Consider the following 23,714-nt stretch of genomic DNA (forward strand, 5'->3'; position numbering starts at 1 on the left):
ATTCTGCCAAATGCTGTTGGTGCATGAGGAAGGAGACAGCTGTCTATCAAACTTGCCTTTGCAATTTCAGTAGATTTGTGAATAGGCATCAGCACATATCTGTATTTTGATTCCTTTGTGATAAGTGCAGTTGGTAAATGAGAGCTTTTGACACAGTGAGTTAGTTTATTACCTGCAGTGCAAGACCATCAGGTTTGAATTTGTAAGAAAACCCATCTTTTGGCCACATTGTAAACTGGAAGTAGGGTTTTGTTTGAGAGGGCTTATATGCAAATCCTTAATACAGCATTGTGCTGACACATAACTAGGACTTTGAAGTACTATTGCAATTTAATATAGAACAACACAGGTGAGTTTTCAAGGAAAAAGAGTGACTGGTCTGTGGATGGTGGTCTTGAAATCATCTCTACGAAGTAGCACGCTCTGCCTGGAAGTAGCCACAAGGTGAAGACTGCTTTCATGCAAGGAGGCGAGTGTTCCAGCAAGTGCAGACAGCTGACGAATGAAGCTGTGCCAGTTTACATAAGTTGAAGGCTTGGCACAAATGCTGGGGCAGGCAGGCCCCTGTGAGAAAGGCTGCACCACTGACTCTAGCCAGGCTCACAGATGCCTCCCTGGAGGGCTGCATCACTGCTAACACAACAGCATCTTGCAGGGTCCTCTTCTGTTTAAGAAACTAACAGCCTGTGCATGCATTTAGTGTAAACCTCATACTTGTAGAATCTGTATTTCTTCAATAAAAACACAACTAAATGTGAAACAAAAGTTCACAGCCTTCTCCCTGGGAGAAAAAAAAAAAAAAAAAAAAAAAAAGTAAAGAGCAGACACACTTCCTTGATGGTAAGGCAGAAGTTGTAGATGTGTACCCTCACTCAGAGCATTACTATTTTCATTGCTCTTTGCCACGTCTGCTGTTAATACTGCAAAGCAGTATTTTGTGCTGTGTTCATCAGGTGACCTTGCTCCTGCTATTCCCTGAGTCTTGTATTTTGATTTTATTAGTAAACAAAAAATCTATGATTGGCACTTGAAAATTGGCTGTTGTTGCACATGTGGCATTCTGCTTGTGGAATATTTAAGCAAGCCTATCTGTGCTTGCATTGCAATAGTCCCAGAGCTGATGCAACAGATTTACTGTTGCAAAAGAGCACATCAGGATTTTCTTGTTTAGTGGTTTATATTTTTAATGGGTAAATATTTATCTACGTGTTGTGCTGTGTTGAAAAATATTTGGGTGACTGCTAGGAATTTTAGTATATCAATCGAGATGTGTTTACATGGTGAAATTGAATAAGAATAGAAACTCAAGTCTGCCTTTTGAAAGAGGGAACTGAAGGAGGGATTTTCTCCAGGTGGTCCTTTTAATGTTTTTCAGTGTACTCCCTGGCAAGAGAAGGTGGTCTGTGAGCCCTGCACCTCTATTTCTTTATTAATAACAGGACTGGGGGAAGGGATGCTATGCCCCTTAGCTCTGTTCCCAGCTGGGCTGATACCTCTCACTGTCTTAACTGCGTGATACATCCTCCTGTATGCTTTATAGCCCGTGAAGGGGATTCTGTGGAGCTCAGGGACAGGGAATCTCATTTCCGCAGCAAGGAGAGGAGGCTCCTGCTGCCTTGCCAGTGCTTTTCTGAGCACGGTGGAGGGAGCCCTGGCTGCAGGCGGAGGTGTCCCTGGCATGTCCTCACCCTTTTTGTTACAAAGCTTGCAACCAGCTGGCCCAAAAAAGTGTTCATTTTCATCCAAGAGCTCAGGTTCTTGTATTTATTATTTTTCTTTTTTTCTTTCTTAAACATCCTACAATAAAATTAAGGAAATGTAAATGCTGACTGCTGCATATTAATAACACCGGGCTATGACTCAACCATAAAAGTGAAGCATTTTAAAAGCATGGATTAAAAACTGACCCATGAACCTGGAAGGTGGCAGAAAAGGGAACCATGTCATTGCTCAGACTTGCGTGTATGCACATAATTGTGTATCAAAATCAGAATGGGCCTGGGGCTGTCTTTCTTGTCATCTCTTTCAAATGATGGGAAACTGGGTTAAGCAGAAAAGTGAAGCTTGGTTCTCTCCTTATTGTACTCCAATGTCTGTTTCAAAAAATAGGTTAAAAATTTTTTGCTTTCATGGATTTAATTAAAGTTCATTTGACTACAGCTAGTATGTGCTTATCTACAGTGCCCTAGCTTCAAAATTAGATATTGTGTTCTTGAACATCATTGTGTCAGAGAAGTTTTTAATTTTAACTTAATTGTATGTTGTTAATAGTAATCTGGAAAAAAATTGAAAGGGGGAAAAAATGTGTTCAGAGCTTCTATGCTGGGTGGCTTTCGTAAATATTATTGAAGTGTCTCAGTCTTTTAGAAATCAGTTAATAAAACTGAACTGTAGCAGATGGGGGATGTCTAGGCTCACATTATCCTCAGTTTCTTAAATGCTTATCTGCTTTTCTTCAATCTAAATGATAAACTATTTTGAGAAATAATAAACAATAAAATGCTTTGACTACATCTGTGGGTAAGACAAGGAAAAGTTAAAAAGTTAAGAAGTTAAAAAGTGGTGCCTGTTATTCACATTGTCAGAAACTGCATTACATATGAAATTTTAGAAATCCATTGCCTTGGATTATCCAAAAGGTTTCTACTAGGAGAAAAAAAAAAAAAAAAAAAAAAAAAAAAAGATTTAAGTTTGATATTGTCCTGATTTGTTGACTTCAGTAGACCTAAAAATGATATTTCTGTTTGCACTTGGGGATGGTAATGTTAGTACCTGCAAATCTCAAGCTGGTATGTAAGCTGGATAGACCTATCTTTATGGTTATACAGCCCTTTTCACCAAAATATCTGATTGTATACTTAGCTATTTATTGATTTACATGTTGTTTTGTTTTGTTTTTTTTAATTACTTGAATAATCTCTCCACCTTTGTGAGATACCAACAACTGCTAGTTACATTATCTCTCTAGAAACTACGAGTTTCTACACAGATGGGGAATGTAAGTTGCAGTTCCAAAGCAGGCACAATAGTCAGATATTTTCATTCCTTGCTAGTGCTAGTGGGGGTCAAGTTTCCTTTTCAAGCTAAAGGTAATTTGCCACCAATAGAGTCAAGCTAACTGCTCAGGTAGAAGAACTGAAAAATTATAGGGGAAGTTTTTCAAAAGTGTCAACATTAATTTGAAATAGTTCTTTTAAATCATTATGAGATTTGTAGCTATATCAGATGATATACCAAAGGGTAGAACTGTATCTTGGAGCACAATGCATGATTTGAAGGTAAATGACCTTAACATTATTGCTAAATAGTAGATAGGAAAAAAAAAAAAAAAAAAAAAAAAAGGCACAGAAAAACAAGGAAACAAGCATGTGGATTCTTTGATATATGTTTGAATGTATGTGTACATGTGGTCTGAATTTGAGAACTTACTTAAATTTTCTATATGGAGGAAGAATTCATGTCTTTAATACTACTTCTAGCCAGAATAAATCCATCAGAGGTTCAAAACAATCCCTGGTCTTTAGGGATTTCATATATTCATTTAGTTTTTGATTTTAATTATCCAAAGAATTTGCCTAATATGCATAAATAAAGTTTTTAATTTGTTTAATCCATTTATTTATCTGTATTATTTTTAACAGATTTTTGATTCAGCTGGAGGACATGGGTTTGCTGGTGTCCAGAATTCAGCCAACTCTGCTGAGGTAAGATAAGCCTGTCCCTGTTGTGCACCATCTGGTTTTCAAATTATTGAATATGTTTCACTAAGCATATGATGAGACTGGTTCAGAAACCCCATCAAGGTTCATGAAAGTATAGTTAGCGTAGATGTCAGAATTATAATTCTGCTAATGAAACCACTTTAACATAAGTTTCTGAAGATGCATGGTAGCTTTAAATAAATAAATAAACAAATAAAAATCCCTAGAAGCTTATTTATAGCACTAGTCCTTACAGGTGTATACTATCTGTAGGCTGGTGTCTAAGAAGAGACGGAGAGATTTCGAACTGAATTTGCTGGAAAACATCTTTCATAGCGTGGCAAAACCCAAGCTGTGTTTTCTACTTTGCCTAGTTCAACAGAACCTGTATATTTTTAGTATTAAGGCAAATGAAGTCTAATTTAATCCTGTGGGGCATACCAGCAGAGAAGTGTGAGTTAATGTATAGCTAGATATTACCCAAGTCAAGTAAGAGGAAGTGGCATCCCCGTGTTGCCCAGTAACATTGCTGCTGATACTGTTTAGTGCCCACAGAAAACAACCTTGTGCAGGAGTAGAGCAAAGTGCCAGCACATCAGGCACCATCCCTCTTTGTTCCTGCAGCCTCCCTGGGGATAGCATTCCTGTCCCCTGGTCTAGAAGCAAAGCTGGATGCTCTGAAGTTCATAATAACATGTGCGTAGGACCACCAAGGGTTGTCTACCTACTGCAGAGCTTATATAGATAGACTTCTCCCTTAGTTGGCTTGTGCAGATAAGCTCCAAATAAAAGATTAAAATTAAATATTCGACACAGGGTTTCTGGACTTTGTTTTGTGTATAGTATAACTAGATTGCTTTAATTATAACACATACCAGACGGAAAGGGATATTTGTCTTTCTACTTAACCTTCTGTCCATATTTCTCCTTTGTTTCCTGAGTCAGATATTCTCCAATGTAGTTTAAAACTTGGAAGAAGACAAAATAAATAAATAAATAAAAATCATACCACAGAACTATTCATTTTCAGATGAATATGTTTATACCAGGTCTTAGACAAAAAGTAAAAATCTGCATTTAGAATGAAATATTGCTCTTGGAAATGATTAACCATAGTGAACAGTTGTAATGAATCTCATGACAAAGGTTTGGACAAAGTTCGTCATTTCTCATAGTTTTATGTGTTGTTGGATTTTTAATTTTATTTAATTTTATTTATTTAATTTTATTTATTTATTTTTATATTACGTGATGCAAGGTTTATTTTCCCATCAAGGATATTCATTTAGTGGCTACGTAGTAAATATATAATTATGCACAAACGATACCACTGAGAGGCATCTCCACCTGACAGCAGCAAATCCTGTAGTGCCATTTTGCCTCTTGAAAGTATCTTCACTTTTTGTGCGTCTTTTGAAGAAATATACCGAAACAAATTAATTCCCTTCATTATTGGACCACCCTTTTACTTCCCTGGGTTGGGAAGGCATTTATACCAAATCATCTCTCTCTTTTCCAAATAAATTACGATTATGTGGGGTTTCTGGGTGACACGGTCTCCTGTAGAGAACACTCACCAATTCCTCCAAAATGTACTGATGGCTGTGGTGTCAGATTGCCTCAGTTTCACACCTCTGCAGCAGCAAAGAACATTCATTCTTGACAGGTCCTCTTAAACCATGGGAACATGAGGTCTCTCCTAAAACAGATGAGGCAAAATCTCTTGGGTGCAACTCCTGAAGGTTCCTCTCAGAGGGATGCTGTGGTGCTCCCTCGCTTTAGCACTGACCCCTTTGGGGTTGATGGTGCCACTCTGGGTCAGCTTGCTTTTCTTGCTCCCCTCTGAAGAGATACAAACAGGTTTTGGAGGTGCCGCAGGGCAGGAAGAAAGACGTCTGCTTCCCTCAGTGCCTTGTCTGGGAAGGGACAAGGTCTGATGTATCGACCCAGCTTTTGCAACAGAGCTTATGTGTTATTCCAAATTACTTTGCTGAATTCAGGCAGGGGCTCACAGCCCTGCTTCCTGGGTGGAGGGGACTGGCGTGTGGTCAGCCTCACTGCAGAGGTTGGAGAGGCTGTTTGCAGAGCTTAGCAGGGCTGTTTCAGGACTCAAAACCCACCCCAATTCAGGTGCTGAAGTGGAGCTCTGAATCTCAACTTTATTTCTAGAAAAACATCTGAACTGTATTTCAAAACCTTTTTTTTTTTTTTTTTTTTTTAATGGGAATTAAATATAGTGTGGGCATTTTTAAGATCCTGACATTTTCATGAATCATCCGACAACTCAGAAGTGATTCATCATAACTCTGAAAACCGTTACTTTGGCGTTAGCCCGTTTTCATTGGCTGATTTCAATAAAAAACACAAACAGGATCAAAACTTTTATAAAATGCTACCCGAGGAATGCAGTGAATTACAAACAGTGAAGTCTGCCAGGAAGGCTATATTTTCCCCAAAAAGGATGATAAAAACAGAGACAAATAGCGGGGGAAATTATGAAGTAACCTATTGGTCCTGCAGCAACCCTATGGCACAACGTGTGACAGTCTGCAAATCCTGGCGCATATTTCTGGAAAATTGGATGGGTTGTTTTAACGTGGCAATGAATGAATGAAGTATTGTAGTATTAGTCACTGCAGGCATAACAGGAAAAAAAAAAAAATCTCTTTTCATGTCAGATTTTCTGAGATGGAAAATGTGGATGAAGCAACAGTATCTCAATGGCAGCTAAGGAACATATTTTTGTTTAGTAACAGATACGAGGCTTATGTTTGGGCACCAGTATGCATGGCAAAGAAAGGAAAGAGTCTTAGATGGGTGGAAGAACTTTGTCTTGTCTTAAAAGCTGCCAGAAGAAGGTGACTTTAAACTTATTTCTCATCACCTTCATCCTCTTTATTTTAATCCTTGGCAATAGTGAGATTTATTTCTGTTGAACAGATAGGGAGAGCTACTATTGCAGGGCAATTAACCATTTTGGTAATTACAAATGTCTGAATTGCTGGGAGCATCTCCCTACCTAAGTCAACATGGCTTCGTCTTTCCCTGAAGGAAGCCACTGGAGAATTCAGTCTGACCATTTCCATCTCAACTCTTGCAGCGTGCATGCCTTGCCCTTTCTCATTCCTCCTACTTGCACTGTGGAAGGAGGTCATCATTTATTACCGGGCACTTGATTTACTGCTTTCTGAGAGCACCACGGTTCTGCTGGAATTATCTTCTTCAACAACAACAGTTTTATGAGCAGGTTGGAGCCACAGCCACCGAGGTGAAACTTCACCTGGTGTAGATTTCATCGCTCCATTAATTGCAGTAGCATAACAGTACTGCTGTTATGCATAGTAGTTGCTCTATTTTAGTAGGATTTCCATGGACCTATGTTAATCAATGTGTCATTTTTAGCTATTTAAAAAGGACAGTTGAGCAATCAGTATAAGATTCTTGCATGCTATTAGTTCATTAATATAATTCTGCCAAAACCAGCATTACTCTTGAATAAAATTATTACTGTGGTTCGTTTGCAACCTGAATTTCTGCATTGTTTGGTAATTACACAAGTAGGACTGCTTACAACATCATTTTTACAGCCACAGTTGTTATTTAAAAAAACAAAATAATATTGGTCTCTTTGTTGCTACTGGTAGATTGTTGTCAATAACTTTGCTGCCTGCAGCAAGGGAAGCAGTCCCTGTGCAGTGATTTTGCTGGAGCTTTTAATTGCAGTGGACCACTGGGCTTGTGTCCCTGCAGAGTCAGGAGGAAGAATTGCATAATCAAGGGGCTTTGTGTAGGCAACAAAAACACCCCAACCCACAGCAACAGGGGAAAAGAACAAACCAACAAAAAAAAAGCAGCCGGGAAGTAGGCACTCCTGAGAACAGCTCAGGCTATCGTAAGATCTGTCTTGGGTCACAGTTCTGCTGCTTTACTGGGTTATTGTCACTTTCCTTTTGCTGAAAGGGGGAATCCAGGGAGCCCCTCTGTGTAAACTTAAACGCCTTGATAGGGGCAGTGGAGTGACATGCTGAACAGGCAGACCCAAATAGAGGGGTGAAATTCCAAGTTCAGAACTGCTCTCAGTGTTTTTCTTCTCCTTGTGTGGCTTCTGAACCGTCTAGCCTGAAGTGTGGTGCAGAAGAAAGTGTGAAAATGAAGGGTGAGAAAATGACAGGAATTTTAGTTAGGGTGGATATTGTATTTGATCAAGCTTGAGTGGCTTTGCAATGAATGTGGATGTGAGCCAGAATGGTAAACAAGCAAGTACTCTGCTACCTATCAAATAATATGATCTTAAACTGTAAATAGAATGAGAACATTTTATTCCTGTTTAGTCCTTTATGTTATGGCAAGCCTTGCTCTACAGTGCTCTCTGCTGGAAGTTTGCTATATTATCATTTTCTGCTAAAATTATAGTAATTATGTTTTTTTCTCACATTTGTTAATTAGATAAAATTGTAGTAGTCAATTCTTCTTAATAAATGTTTCCCACTGCGGTATAATATCAGGTAGCTATGTATTTTCACTTAGAGTTAAATCAACAAATAAGATGAAAAGGCATAAAAGCCCATAATGGGAACTCAGTGGGAATGCAATCCATTCTCAAGAAAATTGAGTCATACAATGAATGAGAACAGGTAACAGAACTTTGTCCCTTGCTCACCATGGGAAAATGCACAGTACTGTGTCTAAAGATATGGTGGTATATGTGCACTGCAAGCTATCAGTGGAACTGTACATTTTTTATTTTAGCAACATCCTCATGTGTTGTACCTTTCTCCCTTGTTTCCAGCAGCAAGTTGATGAATTTTTGAATGTCTACTGCTCAGTGCCAGACAGCATCCAAAAGGAGGGTGCATGGGAAACACAGACATATGTGCACTTCTGTGATGGCCAAGGAGTGGCATTAACCCTCAAGCCAGAACACAGAGTGGAAGATGTTCTTTCTCTGGCCTGCAAGGTATGCATTTTTCATATACGATTGCACCTCATTAACAACTGTGGACCTCAGAAGGACCATAATACGTCTGAGGACTCCTTAATAGTGAACGAATAATACCAGCATCTCCCTGTCTCTGCATTAAGGCACATTTTGAGCGTTTGCACCATTTCCTTTAGCAGTATTATTTTGTATTGTAGCCAAGGTAGCAGGGATGTGGAAGGCTTTTCAAGAGGCATTGCTCAAGTCTGTGCACACTGAATCCTTAAAGAGTGGTGACAGTTTGCCAGGTAATCAGCTCCTGAGAGATCTCCATCCATGTCCAGTCTGAGTTGTCACTGCAGCAAACTGAGCTTTCTGTGCAAATTAGTCAGAGGAGTAACGGGGACTGTTTGATTTAATGTCAGGAGAGAAGACACTGAAAACTGCTGTTAACAATGGCTAACATATATGTTTGCTTCTTCAAGGGCCCTATTTTGGCTTTTGATTAATGAAGCACTTGTTCTACTTGAAAATTTCAAAGAGTACATTATGTTTTGACAGTCAGTGTCAGAAATTTGAGAGGGATTGCAGTAGATCTTGGGACAGAAAGTGGAGTCACAGATGGAGGGTAGAATAAAAAACTACCAACAAAAGACCACCACCTCTAGAGCATCACAACTTACCTGGCACCTTGGTCTTCATTTGTGTTAGTGGTTGAATTTGGCTCTGACTTCATGATTCAAATCAAATTACACAAACAAGTTCTTTGGAACAGCTAAAGTTTCACACCCAAATCATGTTTTCCTATTTTCTAACAAGTGGTAAGTATAGTTTATTCACTTCACAAGTAAAGAGGAAAAAAAAGTGGAGAAAAAAAAAAGAGGATTTTTTTTTTTTTTTTGGTACACAGTCCCACTCTATACAAAAACTATCTGTAGCTTTTGGCATAAGTTAGTGTGAAATTTCAGGTGAGCTCTTTCAACTGGCTTGAAGTTAATGAATTTTGAGGGTTCTAATGATGGAAAGGCCTTAATTTAATAGCTCTTTCCACATGATAATGTTGTATAAATAAATAAAGAAAGGAATTATATAAGTTTCTAAAAATCTATGATGTACTATGTGTTTTAATTCAAAATAAGCACATTCTTCTTAGTCAAGTCACAGTTCATATACCAGGCACCTCTGAGAAGAAATTACCTTCTCATTACTCTTGTTAGTGGAGACTGAATCCTGGAGAAACAGTTTATTAGGCTAGTTTACTTCCTAAAAATTCACTGTACAGGTGAAACATTGTTTGACCAGTAGATGGCACAGTAGAGCTGAAACATTTGGAAATCATTACGGTAACACAGAAGACCACTGAAAGAGAAATAAAAATTCATATTTATAAAATTAAGTTGAAAAGGAAATGCCTTACCTCTCTTACTCCATCATTCCAAAATACTTGTAATTCTAAATCTGGCTCTTAATTTTTTAACGTCTGTTTTACATGAAAGTATAGTTTTAAATATATATACATGTATATATATTTTTTTCTCTGAAATATTTTTCTGTTTTATTTATTTTTTCCTACTCTGCGTGTAAACATTTTCATAAGCATTTTCTAATGCTAAATTTTCTATTCTGGTTCTTTTCTTTCTTACATTTTAATTCTGCTCTGAGTGTAAGGAATCTTTCTTCATAACAGAACATGTTTGAATGTTATAAGTATAAATTTCAAAGGTTGTTTTTTTTTTTTTTTTTCTTCATTCATGCTTTATGGGGTTTATACTTTTCTCATTTCTGTTTTCCATCTGAGTCTTTTGGATAGCACATATAGAGGAAACGTGTATTTGAATACAATTATTTAGGATACAGTACACATGCAACTCATAAACTGTTGCACATAATAAAATGTTCAAGTAATTACTGGTTACTCAGTAAATTTAGTTTTCATAAGCTGCAGAGTTGTGCTAAAGAGGTTAAATAATCCGAACGGATGCAGTCATTGCTCCTTTTCCTTTTTTTAAGCAATGCTGCTCTATTAGTATGTTAAAACAAAATGTTTTTTGCAGTGGTTTCACTAGCATCCTGATTTTTCAGAGAGACTCTCATCAGGGGCTCAACACTTTCAGGCTAATATCCTTTGGGAGTACTCCTATCTCCCTTTGACTTCCTGTTGATACAGGATTTGGGCTTTGACCTCATGTGGTGAAAAAAAATAGGTGAAACTCTCTGATCGTCGATGAAACCCAGCAATAAAAATACAATCCAATAAAAAGCAAACCCTTAGGGAATCTGTTTCCCATCCCATCCCCTTTCCTAACAGCCCATGCATGCATATACATTTTCTACATCAGAAGAAAAAGTTGCTGAGCAGAACTGAGTCATTGCAAGTAGTTACAGAAAAAGATGATTGTGAATGTAAGTTCAAAAGGACACAAAGCAGTTATAATATCTTTGGAAACATATAACAACATTCAGTTAATCTTTTAGCTAAGACAAGGTGCTTATGAAAGAAGTAGGGAAGATTTTAAGGGAAAATGGAAATTGCACTTCAACATTATCTTCTCAGCAATGCAACTAGTTTTGTTTATATCACAAAAATAGTATTTAGAAAATTATTTGTTTAAGATTGCATGATTCCTAAAGGGGAGTGTGTGTATGTGTGGCTTATTTGTCTGCTGGGATTATGGAAATAAATAACAAATTGCAAACCCCATTTCTTTTTTATATTCCTTAGATGAAACAGCTGGAGCCGAGACACTACGGTCTACAACTCAGAAGACTGGTTGATGAAAATACTGAGTACAGTGCTCCTGAACCATATGAATACATAGTAGACCAGGAAAGTGTGATTCATTTTATATAAAGCTCCATGTTGTCTGTAGCTACAGTTAAATTATCACCTATGAATATGTGTGATTTAGATCTAAAATAAGGTTTTAAAGCTGTTCGTGAATTGCATTCTGCCATCCTTGTTCACACAGCTCATGCCTATGCAGACGTTCAGATGGCTAGGCACTACAAACACTCTCTTCAAGAGCTGTTTGATGATTGAAGTGGGGCTTCTGGTACAGACACAAAGTGTCAGTCTCAACTCCAGGCTGGATTTTCTATGTTTAGTTTACTCTGCATTTAGTCCCACTGATGCCGATGACGCTTGCAAAGTAACACAATTCTGTCTGTGTAAATATAGCAAGGTTTGGCTCTTTATTAATATAAATGGTGCTGTATTTATTTTCCATAATGTATGTTTAGGCTTTGATGCTTGTAGTTTCATAATTTGATAATTTCTGCTGTTTTTTTTTACTTTTTTTTTCTTCTTTTTTCCAACAGGTGTATGATGAAATAGAAATTTGTCCATTAAATGTTTATCACGTTCATCTTACAAAGACTGAAAACATAACTGATTTTGGTAAGTTTAACCAAAACATCTCTCAGGAATTTTTATTCTTCTCATTACCTACTTTCTCTTTTCAGGATCTTTCTGTCTCTGAGAGCAGGTAGAGCCATCCTTGACAATATCTGAGTCTGCAAAGGACACGTGGCATTATAATGAAGTCTCAAACTGGTTGTTTTACATTGGCAAATACATTTCTTATGTCTCCATTTGGGAAGGGCCTGTTTTCTGTTCTGATTCATTGGCCAAATAGTTCAAGTGTGAAATTATCAGAATATGCCAGCTATACTGAAATTAATACTATCAGCTATGGTCAAGGTCTGCCCTTTCTTTGGTAGTAGGATCCTCTGTTGTCAGAGTGTCAACAGGTTATCCTGTGGTATAAATTCTGACAGACTTTTTATTTGCAGGAGGTGTTTCTGGAAATGTTTAAAACAACTCTGTGTCTGATGGACACATTATAGAACTCATACCATAATAATGAGCTGTGTTATTGAAATGTCCTGTGGGACTAAGATAGAAACTTTTTTTTTTGAAATGTGATTTATCATTTTACAGCACAGCATGATATTTCCTGAATGTTGAAATGTCCTGTTAAGTTTAGCTGTCCTTACAATCACTCAGAAACTATGTGATAATTTTTCTGTAATCTGTGAGTGTTCTCATGAGAATTGTCAACTCACTGATTATGTAAAGTCTATTAAACACACAAGGTAAGAGTTATTTCAGAGAAAGTTTATTTGATTTAGACCTCTTCTACTTCAGGTTTTGCAGTCACAGCTCAAGTTGATGAAAATCAGCATCTCACCCATATATTTGTAAGTGACGTTCTCCCTGATGGACTTGCATACAAGGAAGGTATGTATCATATTGATGCTTAACACACTGCATTTAATTATCTTTTTAAATTCACATATATGAAGGAGCTTTAGTACTGCTGCCTGAAATGGTTCTTGGCTTTTACTATGCATAGCTTTCTTTCCTTAAAATCATTGGAAAATATGTGATGTTGGGAAAGATAATGTACACAGAGTAACTGAATTATCCTTCCAGTATAGTGGGGAGAGTTCTTGTTCACTCTTGGAGACAAATTCTGCATTCAGCAATCCAACCAAGTGCTTTTGCATGAAGAAACAAGTTGGAGGAAAAATTTATCTCACACTGGGGAACCACATGGGCTTGGTCAGTCTCCAAGACCCATCACTTCCACTTTTCCTGACAGTGAAAAGTAGACTCCCTCCCCCAAATAGTTTTCTGCATACATCTCCCTGGGCAACTTCTCTACTACAGTGCTCAGAAACAGTGTTTCTTTTCAGCAGGATTGTGTTTGTTCTGCTCTCTGAAAAATAGAAATACAAGAACATAAAGCATAGACAAGAAGTTTCAGTAGCTACCTGAGGTTAATGATCACTTGATTGCTGCTAACCTTGAAAGACATCAGTTGCCACTGTTTAGATTTATACAAAGGCTAATAAAGACTCCATCTGTTATTATTCCAGTTTATCATGAATGATTTGATCTGCGTGACTAGTTTCTTGGTCTTCTCAGAGTGGGATAATACTATTTGTATTATTGTGCTGTATGCTGATGGGCTGTCTTTTGAAATGAATTCAGGGTATCTGAGTCATGAAAGGTGCTTCTATTCTGATCTTTTCAAAAGGTGTGCTCCCCTCCCACCCCAAATATCCTCTTTAGAAATAAACAACTTGATTGTAGTAGTATCAAAGTAAACATGAAGGCAAACTGTATAATTATAACATATAAAACTCTCATCAGTTCTAACAGATTTATGGAAAACAAAATTAAAAGGTGAAGCAGCGTAAAGTTTGGTTTGTGACCCCTTCCATTTTATGTTCCCTCCTTTTTTCTTTCATTTTTTTTTCTTCCCTTTTCTTTCCTTTCACATGCTCCCAGGGCTACGAGTAGGCAATGAAATCCTAAGCATAAATGGAGAGGCTGTGTCTGATCTTGATCTCAGGCAGATGGAGCTACTGTTTTTGGAGAGAAGCGTAATGCTCACTCTGAGAATGAGCCACTGCGGAACTCTGCAACCCTTGTGTGCATCCTGGTCAGATGGTGACATTTCCAGGGATCCAAAAAGTTTGTTGCCCCCTCCAAACCAGTCACAGCTCCTGGAAGAGTTTCTAGATAACTTCAGAAAGAACACAGCAAATGGTAAGAAGTTGACAACAATCTATTTAAATTAATTTATGTTTATATTTTTGCTTATGCTTCAGTGAGAAACCCAAATGCAAACCAATGAAGTTCCATTTATGCTCCATATCTGTCAGTTATTTCAGTATTTTCTAGAAAGTAGAAGTGGAATGGGATATGATTATTTATGCAGGAAGATTAAATTCTTTTAATGTGTTTGGCTGCACCATCCAACCATCCAGTATTAATGGCACATTTCTGTGGGCCGATGGGTATTTCCAGTACATCCATTTCCTGGGCATTAGTGGTTGAAGTGATTTGATGGCTTTCAGAGACAGAAATGTTTAGAGTGCTTTTTACATAAGCTAAAGTACTACATACATTAAGAGTGCCTTAAATGCAGTAATCATTATCACCTCAGAAAGGAGTCCTTCAGCTCTGTTCCTACCCAAAGATACTAACTTTAGCACATTTCAGTTGAATACAGCAACTCACTGTGTAGAGAAAAGCCTAAGAAAACAGCTTTCACAGAAGTTGTTTTGCTACCATACCTGCTCATATTTCTTATTCAATGCAAACCACTGTACTAAACATCGAATAGAGAGCTGTGTCAGGGTTAGATCATGATGGGTTTCTGTGTGAGGAGCACCAGGCAATGGAGGTGCTAAAAGCCTCTGCAGTAAGGACTGCCCCTGGCCCTGCCAGCCCCAAGGAAAGTGCCAGTGCTCACTGTTGGGTTGCCTTTCCAGCTGGAAGTAGGAGGTGGTATGTCAAGGGGCACAGCCATGCTGGGCAGAGGAAAGCCATGGTCATCCTTCTTCTCCCTGGGGCAAAGGATCCTACACAGGATCTGTGAGGAGGTGCATGACAGGCTGCAGGTAAAGCTGGCCACCTCCAGCGGCCTTCATAGCTGGGCCTCCAAGCCAGGGGGACATGAGAGACTGATAACATGCAAAGCTATCAGTGTCCTCAAGCAAGCCTCAGTGAGAAAAAGATGAAGACCCACTGCTATGGAATTGCTGTAAGCTGTTTAACTCAAGAAAAACCTTTGCATCCTTTCCATTAACATTCTCTGCTGCAGTGTGCAGTCCTCTGCTGCGCTCATGCACAGGGAGCATGCTGTGAGGGGGACCCTTCTGGGGGGCTTCATGTGTCCTGGGTGAGGTGTGTGTGTGAGGCGTGTAAGAGAGATTTCATGTTGTGCATTTACAAAGCACTGTGGAGTGATCCAGCTTGTTTCAGCCACCGTACTTCATGTGAGAAACACATCTTGTGATGTTAGAATACGTGTAAATGCATGTCTGAAACAGGAGGGATTTGGGAGTTTGCTCCCCATCTCTCCCATGCCCTGTCTGTTTTTCAAACAAGATTCAAGCAAATTTAACTTGTTTCTTGAATGAAAAAGGTGTAATTTCCTCATAGCACCTCTGGGGGATGCTAGTAAAATTCTGCAGGAAAGCTAGCAAGAGTGGACTGTTGTGTAAGGGAGAGCCATAAGAGGTGCAAAAAAGGATCTCTGGGTTTCATATATGATTATGGTAGCAAGTGTTTCCTGATTGGATTTTTTTGTAATTAAAAAATGGGAGGAGAAAGAAAAAAAAAAAAAAAAAAAAGAAAGAAAGAATCACATAGGAGAAGTTGTTAGAATGGATTTAATTATAAAGTAATTTTATTAGGTCATCTTCTGAAATTAAAAGAAATCTGAACACAAGATTTGAGATACAGTAAGTAGCATCTCTCTCAGGGGCCTTAGTTCAATTTAAAATGCCATTAAATTGACTAGTAGCACATAAAAGTTAGTGTCATAAAACAAAAATTATGATAGAGCTAATTAATTACATAATTATACCAGCACTATCATTCAGCTTATTGGCTTGATATCATAAGCCAGCATTACCTGGAGTATTTGGCATAATAAATGTATGTGTCCATTCACTAGGCTCGTCATTCCTTGGGGATAAATTTGCAACCTGTGCAAATAGTCCATTATATTAGGAAGTTATGGGAGTATGTGTTATACTCCAAGCACTAGTGTATAAAGGGACATAGCATGTTTGCTTTCCTGCTTAAAAGCAGTGAAAGAAGATTTATTTTATTCAGAAAAGGAACAAATAGTTCTAAATTAAGCTTCCTGAGAAGGCCTTCCATGTTTATTGAATTACCGAGTATCAGTGCTTAGTGTCTGATCTCCTGATCATGTTCAAATGGAAACAGAAGAAAATGACATTTCTCTGAATTAAGAGATCATCTTAAAGGGTTTAACTGTTCTATGTCCTTTTTACTTGCTCAGAAATTCAATAAGATTTTAGATAAGAAGAGGGGATATTTAATAAGCTTACCAGGGATTTGGAGGCCAGGAACATCTGAATTCTCATACATTTTTTGATATTGTTCTGTCTCCTTTGGTACAGTTGAGCAAGTCACTCTTAAGACCACAGTTTTCAGAAATAATTTCTGGTATTTGTGCATCCATTTTGAGCAGTGCCTTTGAAAGTCAGTAGAGGTGGACCTTTTTTTTTTATCAAATCAAGCACAATTTGTCTCAAGATACATACCTGGAATTAAAAGCCTTACTGTTTCTGCTGTCACTTTCTTGTTTAACCCTCCCCTCCCCACCCACCCCTGCCAAAAAAAAAAAATAAATAAATCGAAAACAAGCAAAAACCACTAGTGCTATTTATATTTCTAGAATTATCTGAGGGTTAATAAGCTAAAATTAATGGAGTGCTTGGAAAATGGAAATTTTCAGGACTTGGAGAGTCATATGGTAATACCCTGCCTGGTGCCTGTAACAACCAGCCAAATGCAAAACAGAATTTACTTTAAATCTCTGGCTTCATATAACTTGGGTGGAAATAGTTTGTCCACAGTTGTTTACAGTTTTGTGACTGCTTAGCATAACCCTGATGAATGCCTTTTCCTACATACCCTGCTGTGCTGAGGATACCCAATTATACCTCTTGCCAAACTTTGGCAGCTTTTACTGTACAGAAGGGAAGTGATTGACTTTTTCCAAAGCCACTAACTCTGCCACTCCTAAAAACCATTCCCAGTGAAATTTTTTTTGTCAGAGTGATTCATTTTCTCCAAGAGGTTGCCATACCCTTGTAGCTGTACTTTGGACCTGCCTGCGGTCATATCATTTGACCTTCCACATGGCAATGCTGTATGCTTGCTGCTTAGCCATTTGGCTGGTAGTAAGCTTATCCTGGAAAAGAAATGAGATGAAACACTTTTAAAAACATATTCGTAAATGTGGAAAACCAAATAACAGAGCAGCTACATTTGCTTCAAGCTCCAGTGCTAAGGAAATAAAGCAAATATTTGTATAGAAGAAAAAAAAAAAAAGTAAAAAAAAAAAAAAAAAAAAAAAAAAGAGGGAATTGGGGTAGAATTCTTACAACTATGGAGGGAAAAATGCCTCATTTTAAGATGGCATGGGAAGTTCAGGAATAAACAGCAGAGAAGGGACAATAATTGAAAACTGCATTTTCAGGATGGCCCCGTGTGGTTAGTGGTATATCTATAGAGTGCTGAAGCAGGAGGCAGAAGCTTTAGTAGGTGTGAAAACCCATGGCAGTGTTCGAGTTGCTGTCAGAGTTGGACTTTTTTTTTCTTTCCCCCAGCAAGTGGGTTTGTGCCAAATAAGCTGTCATTTCTGGGTAGCTGACACTGTTGAAATCAACCTTAATTTGTAAATAGTTCTGATTTAAAAGAAGAAGAAGAAAAAAAAAAAAAAGTGGGAGATAGTACTTTGGATACACTTTAACAAATTTCCACGAGGAAAATTTTAATCTGGGAGGGTCAGAGATCTAAGAGGCAAAGAAACCATTTAAAAATTTGAAGGGGAGACAAACAAAAAATCACATAAAACCAGACATGTTGTTTCTTCATTTGCCATTGTACTCATCATCTCTGGGGCAAGGCACCCTTAGAGAGGCCTGGGTTGTTCCCTTCTGGAGGTGCTGCGACACCAGCACCACAGGCAAGCCAAGAGTGGCTGTGGCTTCAAAGGGGAAGGCTTGCTCCTCCTCCTCCTTCTCCCTGGACCCATCTGTCCAGCCCCCAGCACTGGTCCCACCCCTGTGCTGACAGTGGCACTTGCTGAAGCTAGTTCAGGAGAAAGCTTCTCTTTTTTTTTTTTACTTCCCTCCTGCAAACTCAGTGAGTTGAACTGGCGGGTGCAGAGGTCTGACAAGGGCCAAGTCAGGTAAGCAGCAGGACCTGCAGCTGGGAGCAGGGAAGGCTTGGGAGGCAGAGCTGGTTGCAAGGAGAGCTGCTTTTGGAGGCCGCAAGCTCTTTTTTGGATGACCTTCCTTCCCTCAGAGCACCTCTCATCGTTTTGGAGCATGGGTTTTGCCTTATGCTTTCCCACCACTTGAGCTGATCCCCAGGCAGCAGGTTAGCTTGGATACACCTGTTTGTGTTACTCCACATGAAGCTGTTTCACATTGTATAAAGCATGACTGGACCCAGACAGTCAGGCTTTGTGCAGTATAACAGGTAGCTGGGACATGCTGGAGAGGAGCGATGATGCTTCAGCAGCTCATCTACTAAATACCTACCAGATATTTGTGCAGAATGTAACTGTTTCAGGAGGAGGATCAGTGGTTTGAACATTCACATGGAAAGTGGCTCTTCTCTTTCCAAGGAAATAAATGACTTCTGATTTTAACCTTCAAAAGCATGCCTGGAAGCACAGCACATCATTTGGCCACAAGTCTGATTTCAATATACCCAATATATTAGGTATTAGGTATATACCTAATATATTAGGTATACCTAATAATGTGCCTTCTTAGAAATGTGGTAGTAATAACAACTGGATTGCTGTCAATCCCAAGGTGCTTACTATTTCAAATACATTTTTGCTGGATGGTTTAGGTGGCTCTGTAAAGTTCAGTTGCAAAGCACAACTTCTCCAGAAAGCCTTGCTCTATCCGTCAGGTGCTGTTGAGCCTAGGGAAGAAAAGGCCAAGGTTGGTTCCACAACCAGCCTGTGCTCATGTCACTGTGTGAGCCTTGCTGTGTAACACAGGAACAGTCCCTGCATGTTCTTCCAGCCGCATTTGATTTGGAAAGACCTGCAAGTCCCTTCTTAAGAAATGAGGGAAAGTCAGAAGAAAAGCAAAGGTAATTTGCTGCCTGTAATAGGAAGCAGTGGCTCCTGCTGCCCCGCTTGTTGCTTTTTGTCCATTGTTTTTAAAGTGGTTCATAAGCCACTTTTAAGCTAAAGTTCAAAGCATTTTGCAAACAAAAGTAAAACTAAATTGGAAAACATTTCTAAATAACCTCTTCTTGTAGTTCTTTGCAAATCACATCCTGTTTGCTTACCGAGCTGCTGTTTCAATGTCAAATTCACTTCATCTTGCTGTAGGACGTGATCTTCATGGTGCTGGGGGGCTCTGTGTGTGTGAGGAATAAAAGCAGCTTATTTTTATTCTTTCACAGGAAGCTCTTTTGAGCTCTGAGGAGGTGAATATTGCTTTTTATCTTCCTGAGGACTCCCACAGCCCTGTTATAGATATGAGTCCTCATCTGTGAGGAAGGCATGCTAATTTTGCAGGTTCCTACACATTGCTGGCTCTTGCCTGGTGGCTCCAGTACCAGATACCTAGTGGCTTTCCATGGCATGGGACAAGACCAGTGTCACATCCCAGCGTGGCCATGTAGCTGTCTGTGCAGCATGACTGGTTATCTATGTGAAGATCTATGACTTGGGGTTTCTCTTTTCACTCGTCACCCTGTGCAGTTGAGCAGGAAGCAATGTAAGCGTGAGACGACATGCCGTGGCTGGTTGTCAAGTAGAGCTCAGAGATGAGGGGTATGTTTGAAATAACCTCGGATAACTGTGTTACTTTGGCTTCCACCACAACTGCTTTTGTGCCATTAATGCAAATATCCTGGTGCTGTGCTCTGGTGCATCATTGGGAAAGGATCAGTCGTGGCCCTGGGCAACACCTGGGACTATAACGATGCAGCAGTTCATTCAAAGAAAGCATTTGCCTCCTCCTAGGAGCACTTGTTGCTGACTGCATGTTGTGTAATACAGAATGTTTCCCAAGAGCGGTGGTTTAATGAGCTCTTACTGGCACTTGACAAACTGTCCTGTTTGCTTCCTGCTAGATGTGCATGTTGCAAATGAAAAGATTGTTTATGCTGTAAATGGGACATCCTTAACTGCTCTTCGTTGTGCTTTTCTACTGAGGGAGCATTCTGTTCTGCTTTGCTAAGTGCTGCTATGATATAATCCCTGTGAAGTCAGTGTCCCAAAGTTGTTTTTTCCTGGTGTAAACTCCATTAAACCCCATGGAACTGCACATTCTGGCTCAGTGACAACACGTAGGCATAAATCATGACATTGCCCATCCTACTGAATCCTGTAGAGTGACAATACAGACAACAGGGAGATTTATTAATAATGATAAAGTTAGAGAGGCATCCACATATAGACTATTGCCTTTGGCACGTTTAAAACACATCAAGCAGCAGATGGTGTTATGTGTTTCATAGAGGTAAGGTAGGTTGAGTAATTATAAAAAATAGCTGGTTAAGCTAGCCACAAATTCTTGCTAAACTATTTACTTCTTTTTCCCTTTTTATTGCCTGTTTTCTTTACTTTTGTGATTTAGATGGAGGAGAAAATGTACCTCTAAGGTGTTGCACTTGGCCAGCTCCATTTGCTTTCCATCTCTCCTGAAAGCAAATGACCACTGAGAATGGCCAAAGCTGTCCCATGTAAGCAAACCCACAGTAGCAGCAGAAGCCAGGAAGGGAGGTATTGGCAGTAGCCCTGCATGTCCTGCAGCCCCAGCCTGGACGACCTAAAGGCAGCTGTGGGCTGCAGCCTTTGCTAGTACTTGTAGAGAATGGTGGCCACCCCAAAAATGCTGTTTTCCTCTGTACCACAGTCACACATCACCAGTTGTTGAAATGGAATAGAAGGGTGATGTGCTAGATACAGCTAACGCTGGCCTTCAGTGAGACTGTATCTAAGAGGGCATTTAGGAGTATGCACTTAGGAAATGCATGTATCCAGGTAACAATTCAGAAGCCAGTGTGAAGTGTTAATCTTAAAACCAAAAAGCTTGAATAGTTGTCTGAATGGCAGATACTTGGACAGAGAAAGTTTAGCAAGTTAAATAACCTTATAAAAACATATCATTGAAATGCAGGGGGTATTCAGGCATTGCTACAGAAGCGTAGGCAGTGATTTCCTATTATGTTGGTAATTTGTATCTCCTATAGATTACTGAATTAGCAAATGAGTCAAATTACTTTGTTTCATGATGAACAGTTAACCAACAAAGGAACTCCCAAGGGTTCTAAAGGACTCTGCTCTAACTTCAAAATGGATGTTTCTGCAGATATTTGAGAGGAAAGAAAAAGAAAAGAGCATAAAGCAGCCTACAGAAAGTCGCACTTGCAGAAGTAGGTGGCTTACTGGAGCTAAGCCACTGTTCAGTATGTGGCCCAACATGCCTTAAGCTTTATGAGACAAGAATATTTGCATGAGCATACTGGATTTTTTTAAACATGAAACTGTGGAATGTTTAAAGAAGAAGCATCACTTTCCTCGCTGAAGGATAAAGAACAAAGGTCCTACCTGAGCATTTCAGACTCTTGCCAGAAGTAAGCTTCTCTTTATCTAGGCTGTATCAGATCTGCAAAAAGAAGCCTGGTTGTAGTGTTCTTCAGCAAGTGGATAGAGCACCTGCTGATGTTTCACAGCTGGCTCCCTGAAACCAAAACATCTGGACAAGAGGGGCCACGAGTGGAACCTTCTCGTCTGGCTAGTAACTGCATGTCTTATTTGGCAACAATTAGTCATGTCAGTGACAGGCATCTTTTAATTCTGGTTTGAACCCTATCTGTGAAGACTGATGTTATGACAGCTGCATTATAAATTTCTTTCAAGATTTAGTATTGTGAATGAATTCCTGAAAGAAATTTGTAGTTGCTAACTACAGCAAAGAGTTATTAGAACCATGAAGCTAAGCTGAGAACAAGCCTACCAGCTAGTCTTAGAATAAGTTACAAAATACTTCGGACAACCAAGTGATAAAAGCCCATGTGCCTTGAAGAAAGAAAATTTTTCTGAATGAGAAAATGCCGTACGTTTTTTGTGTTTCTCTAAGATGTTAATTTTCTAGAACTGGAGTTTCTTCATAGTTTACTAATATTAGTACAGTGAAGTCATGTTAATTTAGCAAGAATTAGAGCTAGTTCGTATCCGCAGTTATGTCAAAGGTTTTCTGAAGAATGTGAAAATTTCCTAAACAGAAAGAGGAAGAAGTTTTTGAATTGGTAATAAATTGTGTATGTCACTACCTTTTAAATTGTTAGTTAAGGCAGCATAAAAGCTATAAACCACTGCACAGATACCTACAGTTATTGCCCACAAATTGTTTTCAATTTATTCCAGCAATAGAGTCTGAGTGCCTAAGTAGTAATAGTTGCTTGTGAGTACCAACTGCAGGGAAACAACTGAACTGGCACTGTGCTATAGTTAAACACTTAGCTCTTTTCTGTAATTTTAACTGGAATTTATGTAACGTGAATACTCCCAGAATTCTGTGAAACTTAACTGGAAATTACTAAGAATCTACACTTAGGATATGTGGTGCCTGAATGCTGACCTTAGCAAATGAGTCAAATTACTTTGCTTCATGATGAACAGAACCAAGGAACTCCCAGGGGTTCTGAAGGACTCTGCTCTAGCTTCAAAGTGGAAGCACTCCCTTGGGCGGGTGGGAGGCTGGAGAACAGCCCCACAGAAAGGGATCTGGGGGTTCTGGTAGATGGCAAGTTGAATCTGAGTCAGAGCGTGCCCTTGGCAGCCAGGAGGACTAACCGTGTCCTGGGGTGCATCAGGCACAGCATTGCTAGCTGGTTGAGGAAAAGGATTGTCTCGCTCTGCTCTGTGAAGGGTCTGCAGAGGAAGTATGAGGAGCAGCTGAGGTCTCTTGGTTTGTTCAGACCAGAGCAGAACAGGCTGAAGGGAGGCTGGCTTTTCTTGTATCTGTTTCCTTAGTGAAGAAACTATGTAGAGAAAGCTTTCGGTTTAGAAAATAAATGTTTCTGTAACAAGTCATTGTGCTGAGGCTTGTGCAAAGGAGTGAAATTTTATATTTATTTTCCTGCTGTGACATGTAGAGGAACTAGATCAATGCGTTGAGGTAAATCAGGACCTTTTAGTGGAGTCTTACAAGGTGGAAATAAGCTTTCCACATGTCACTTTTGGTGGGACATTGCTGTATTATGGGTTGTGAATTTTTTTCAACTGACTTATCACCAAGTCTATCCATCTCTGACCAAAGAGGGTTTAGAGAGTTTAGACCTGCTCATATGAATATGAGGTCCTTAAAGCACAGTCTGCCTCCAAACTCCTCTTGATCCTTCCAGACCTGGGCCTTCATGATATTAACTCCAGTGTCCTCTTGCATCACAGCTCTACTAAACCTTCCTACCTATTGTTATCCACACACCTCATTTAGACACTTCTCACTTTACTAGCATTTTCTCCAATGCAAATAATCATTGTGGAACAGGTACCGAA

General features: G+C 39.1%; 1 protein-coding gene across 3 annotated transcripts in view; it reads left to right on the plus strand.

The window, feature by feature from the left end:
* The window catches only part of TIAM2 (TIAM Rac1 associated GEF 2), an 89,821-nt gene that overhangs the window by 26,947 nt on the left and 39,160 nt on the right, over window positions 1-23,714 (plus strand). Inside the window, exons 8-13 of one of the 3 annotated variants that reach the window (XM_084515836.1) lie at window positions 3,642-3,704; window positions 8,491-8,658; window positions 11,342-11,443; window positions 11,935-12,016; window positions 12,767-12,859; window positions 13,916-14,176. In XM_084515836.1, coding sequence (XP_084371962.1) covers window positions 3,642-3,704; window positions 8,491-8,658; window positions 11,342-11,443; window positions 11,935-12,016; window positions 12,767-12,859; window positions 13,916-14,176 — 769 coding nt within the window. Of the gene's footprint in view, window positions 1-3,641; window positions 3,705-8,490; window positions 8,659-11,341; window positions 11,444-11,934; window positions 12,017-12,766; window positions 12,860-13,915; window positions 14,177-18,250; window positions 18,366-23,714 lie in introns of those variants that run through there. The other 2 variants (XM_084515837.1, XM_084515839.1) reach the window with 2 other exon arrangements.

Source organism: Aythya ferina (assembly GCF_964211825.1).
Source record: "Aythya ferina genome assembly, chromosome: 3".
Classification (NCBI taxonomy): Eukaryota; Metazoa; Chordata; class Aves; order Anseriformes; family Anatidae; genus Aythya; species Aythya ferina.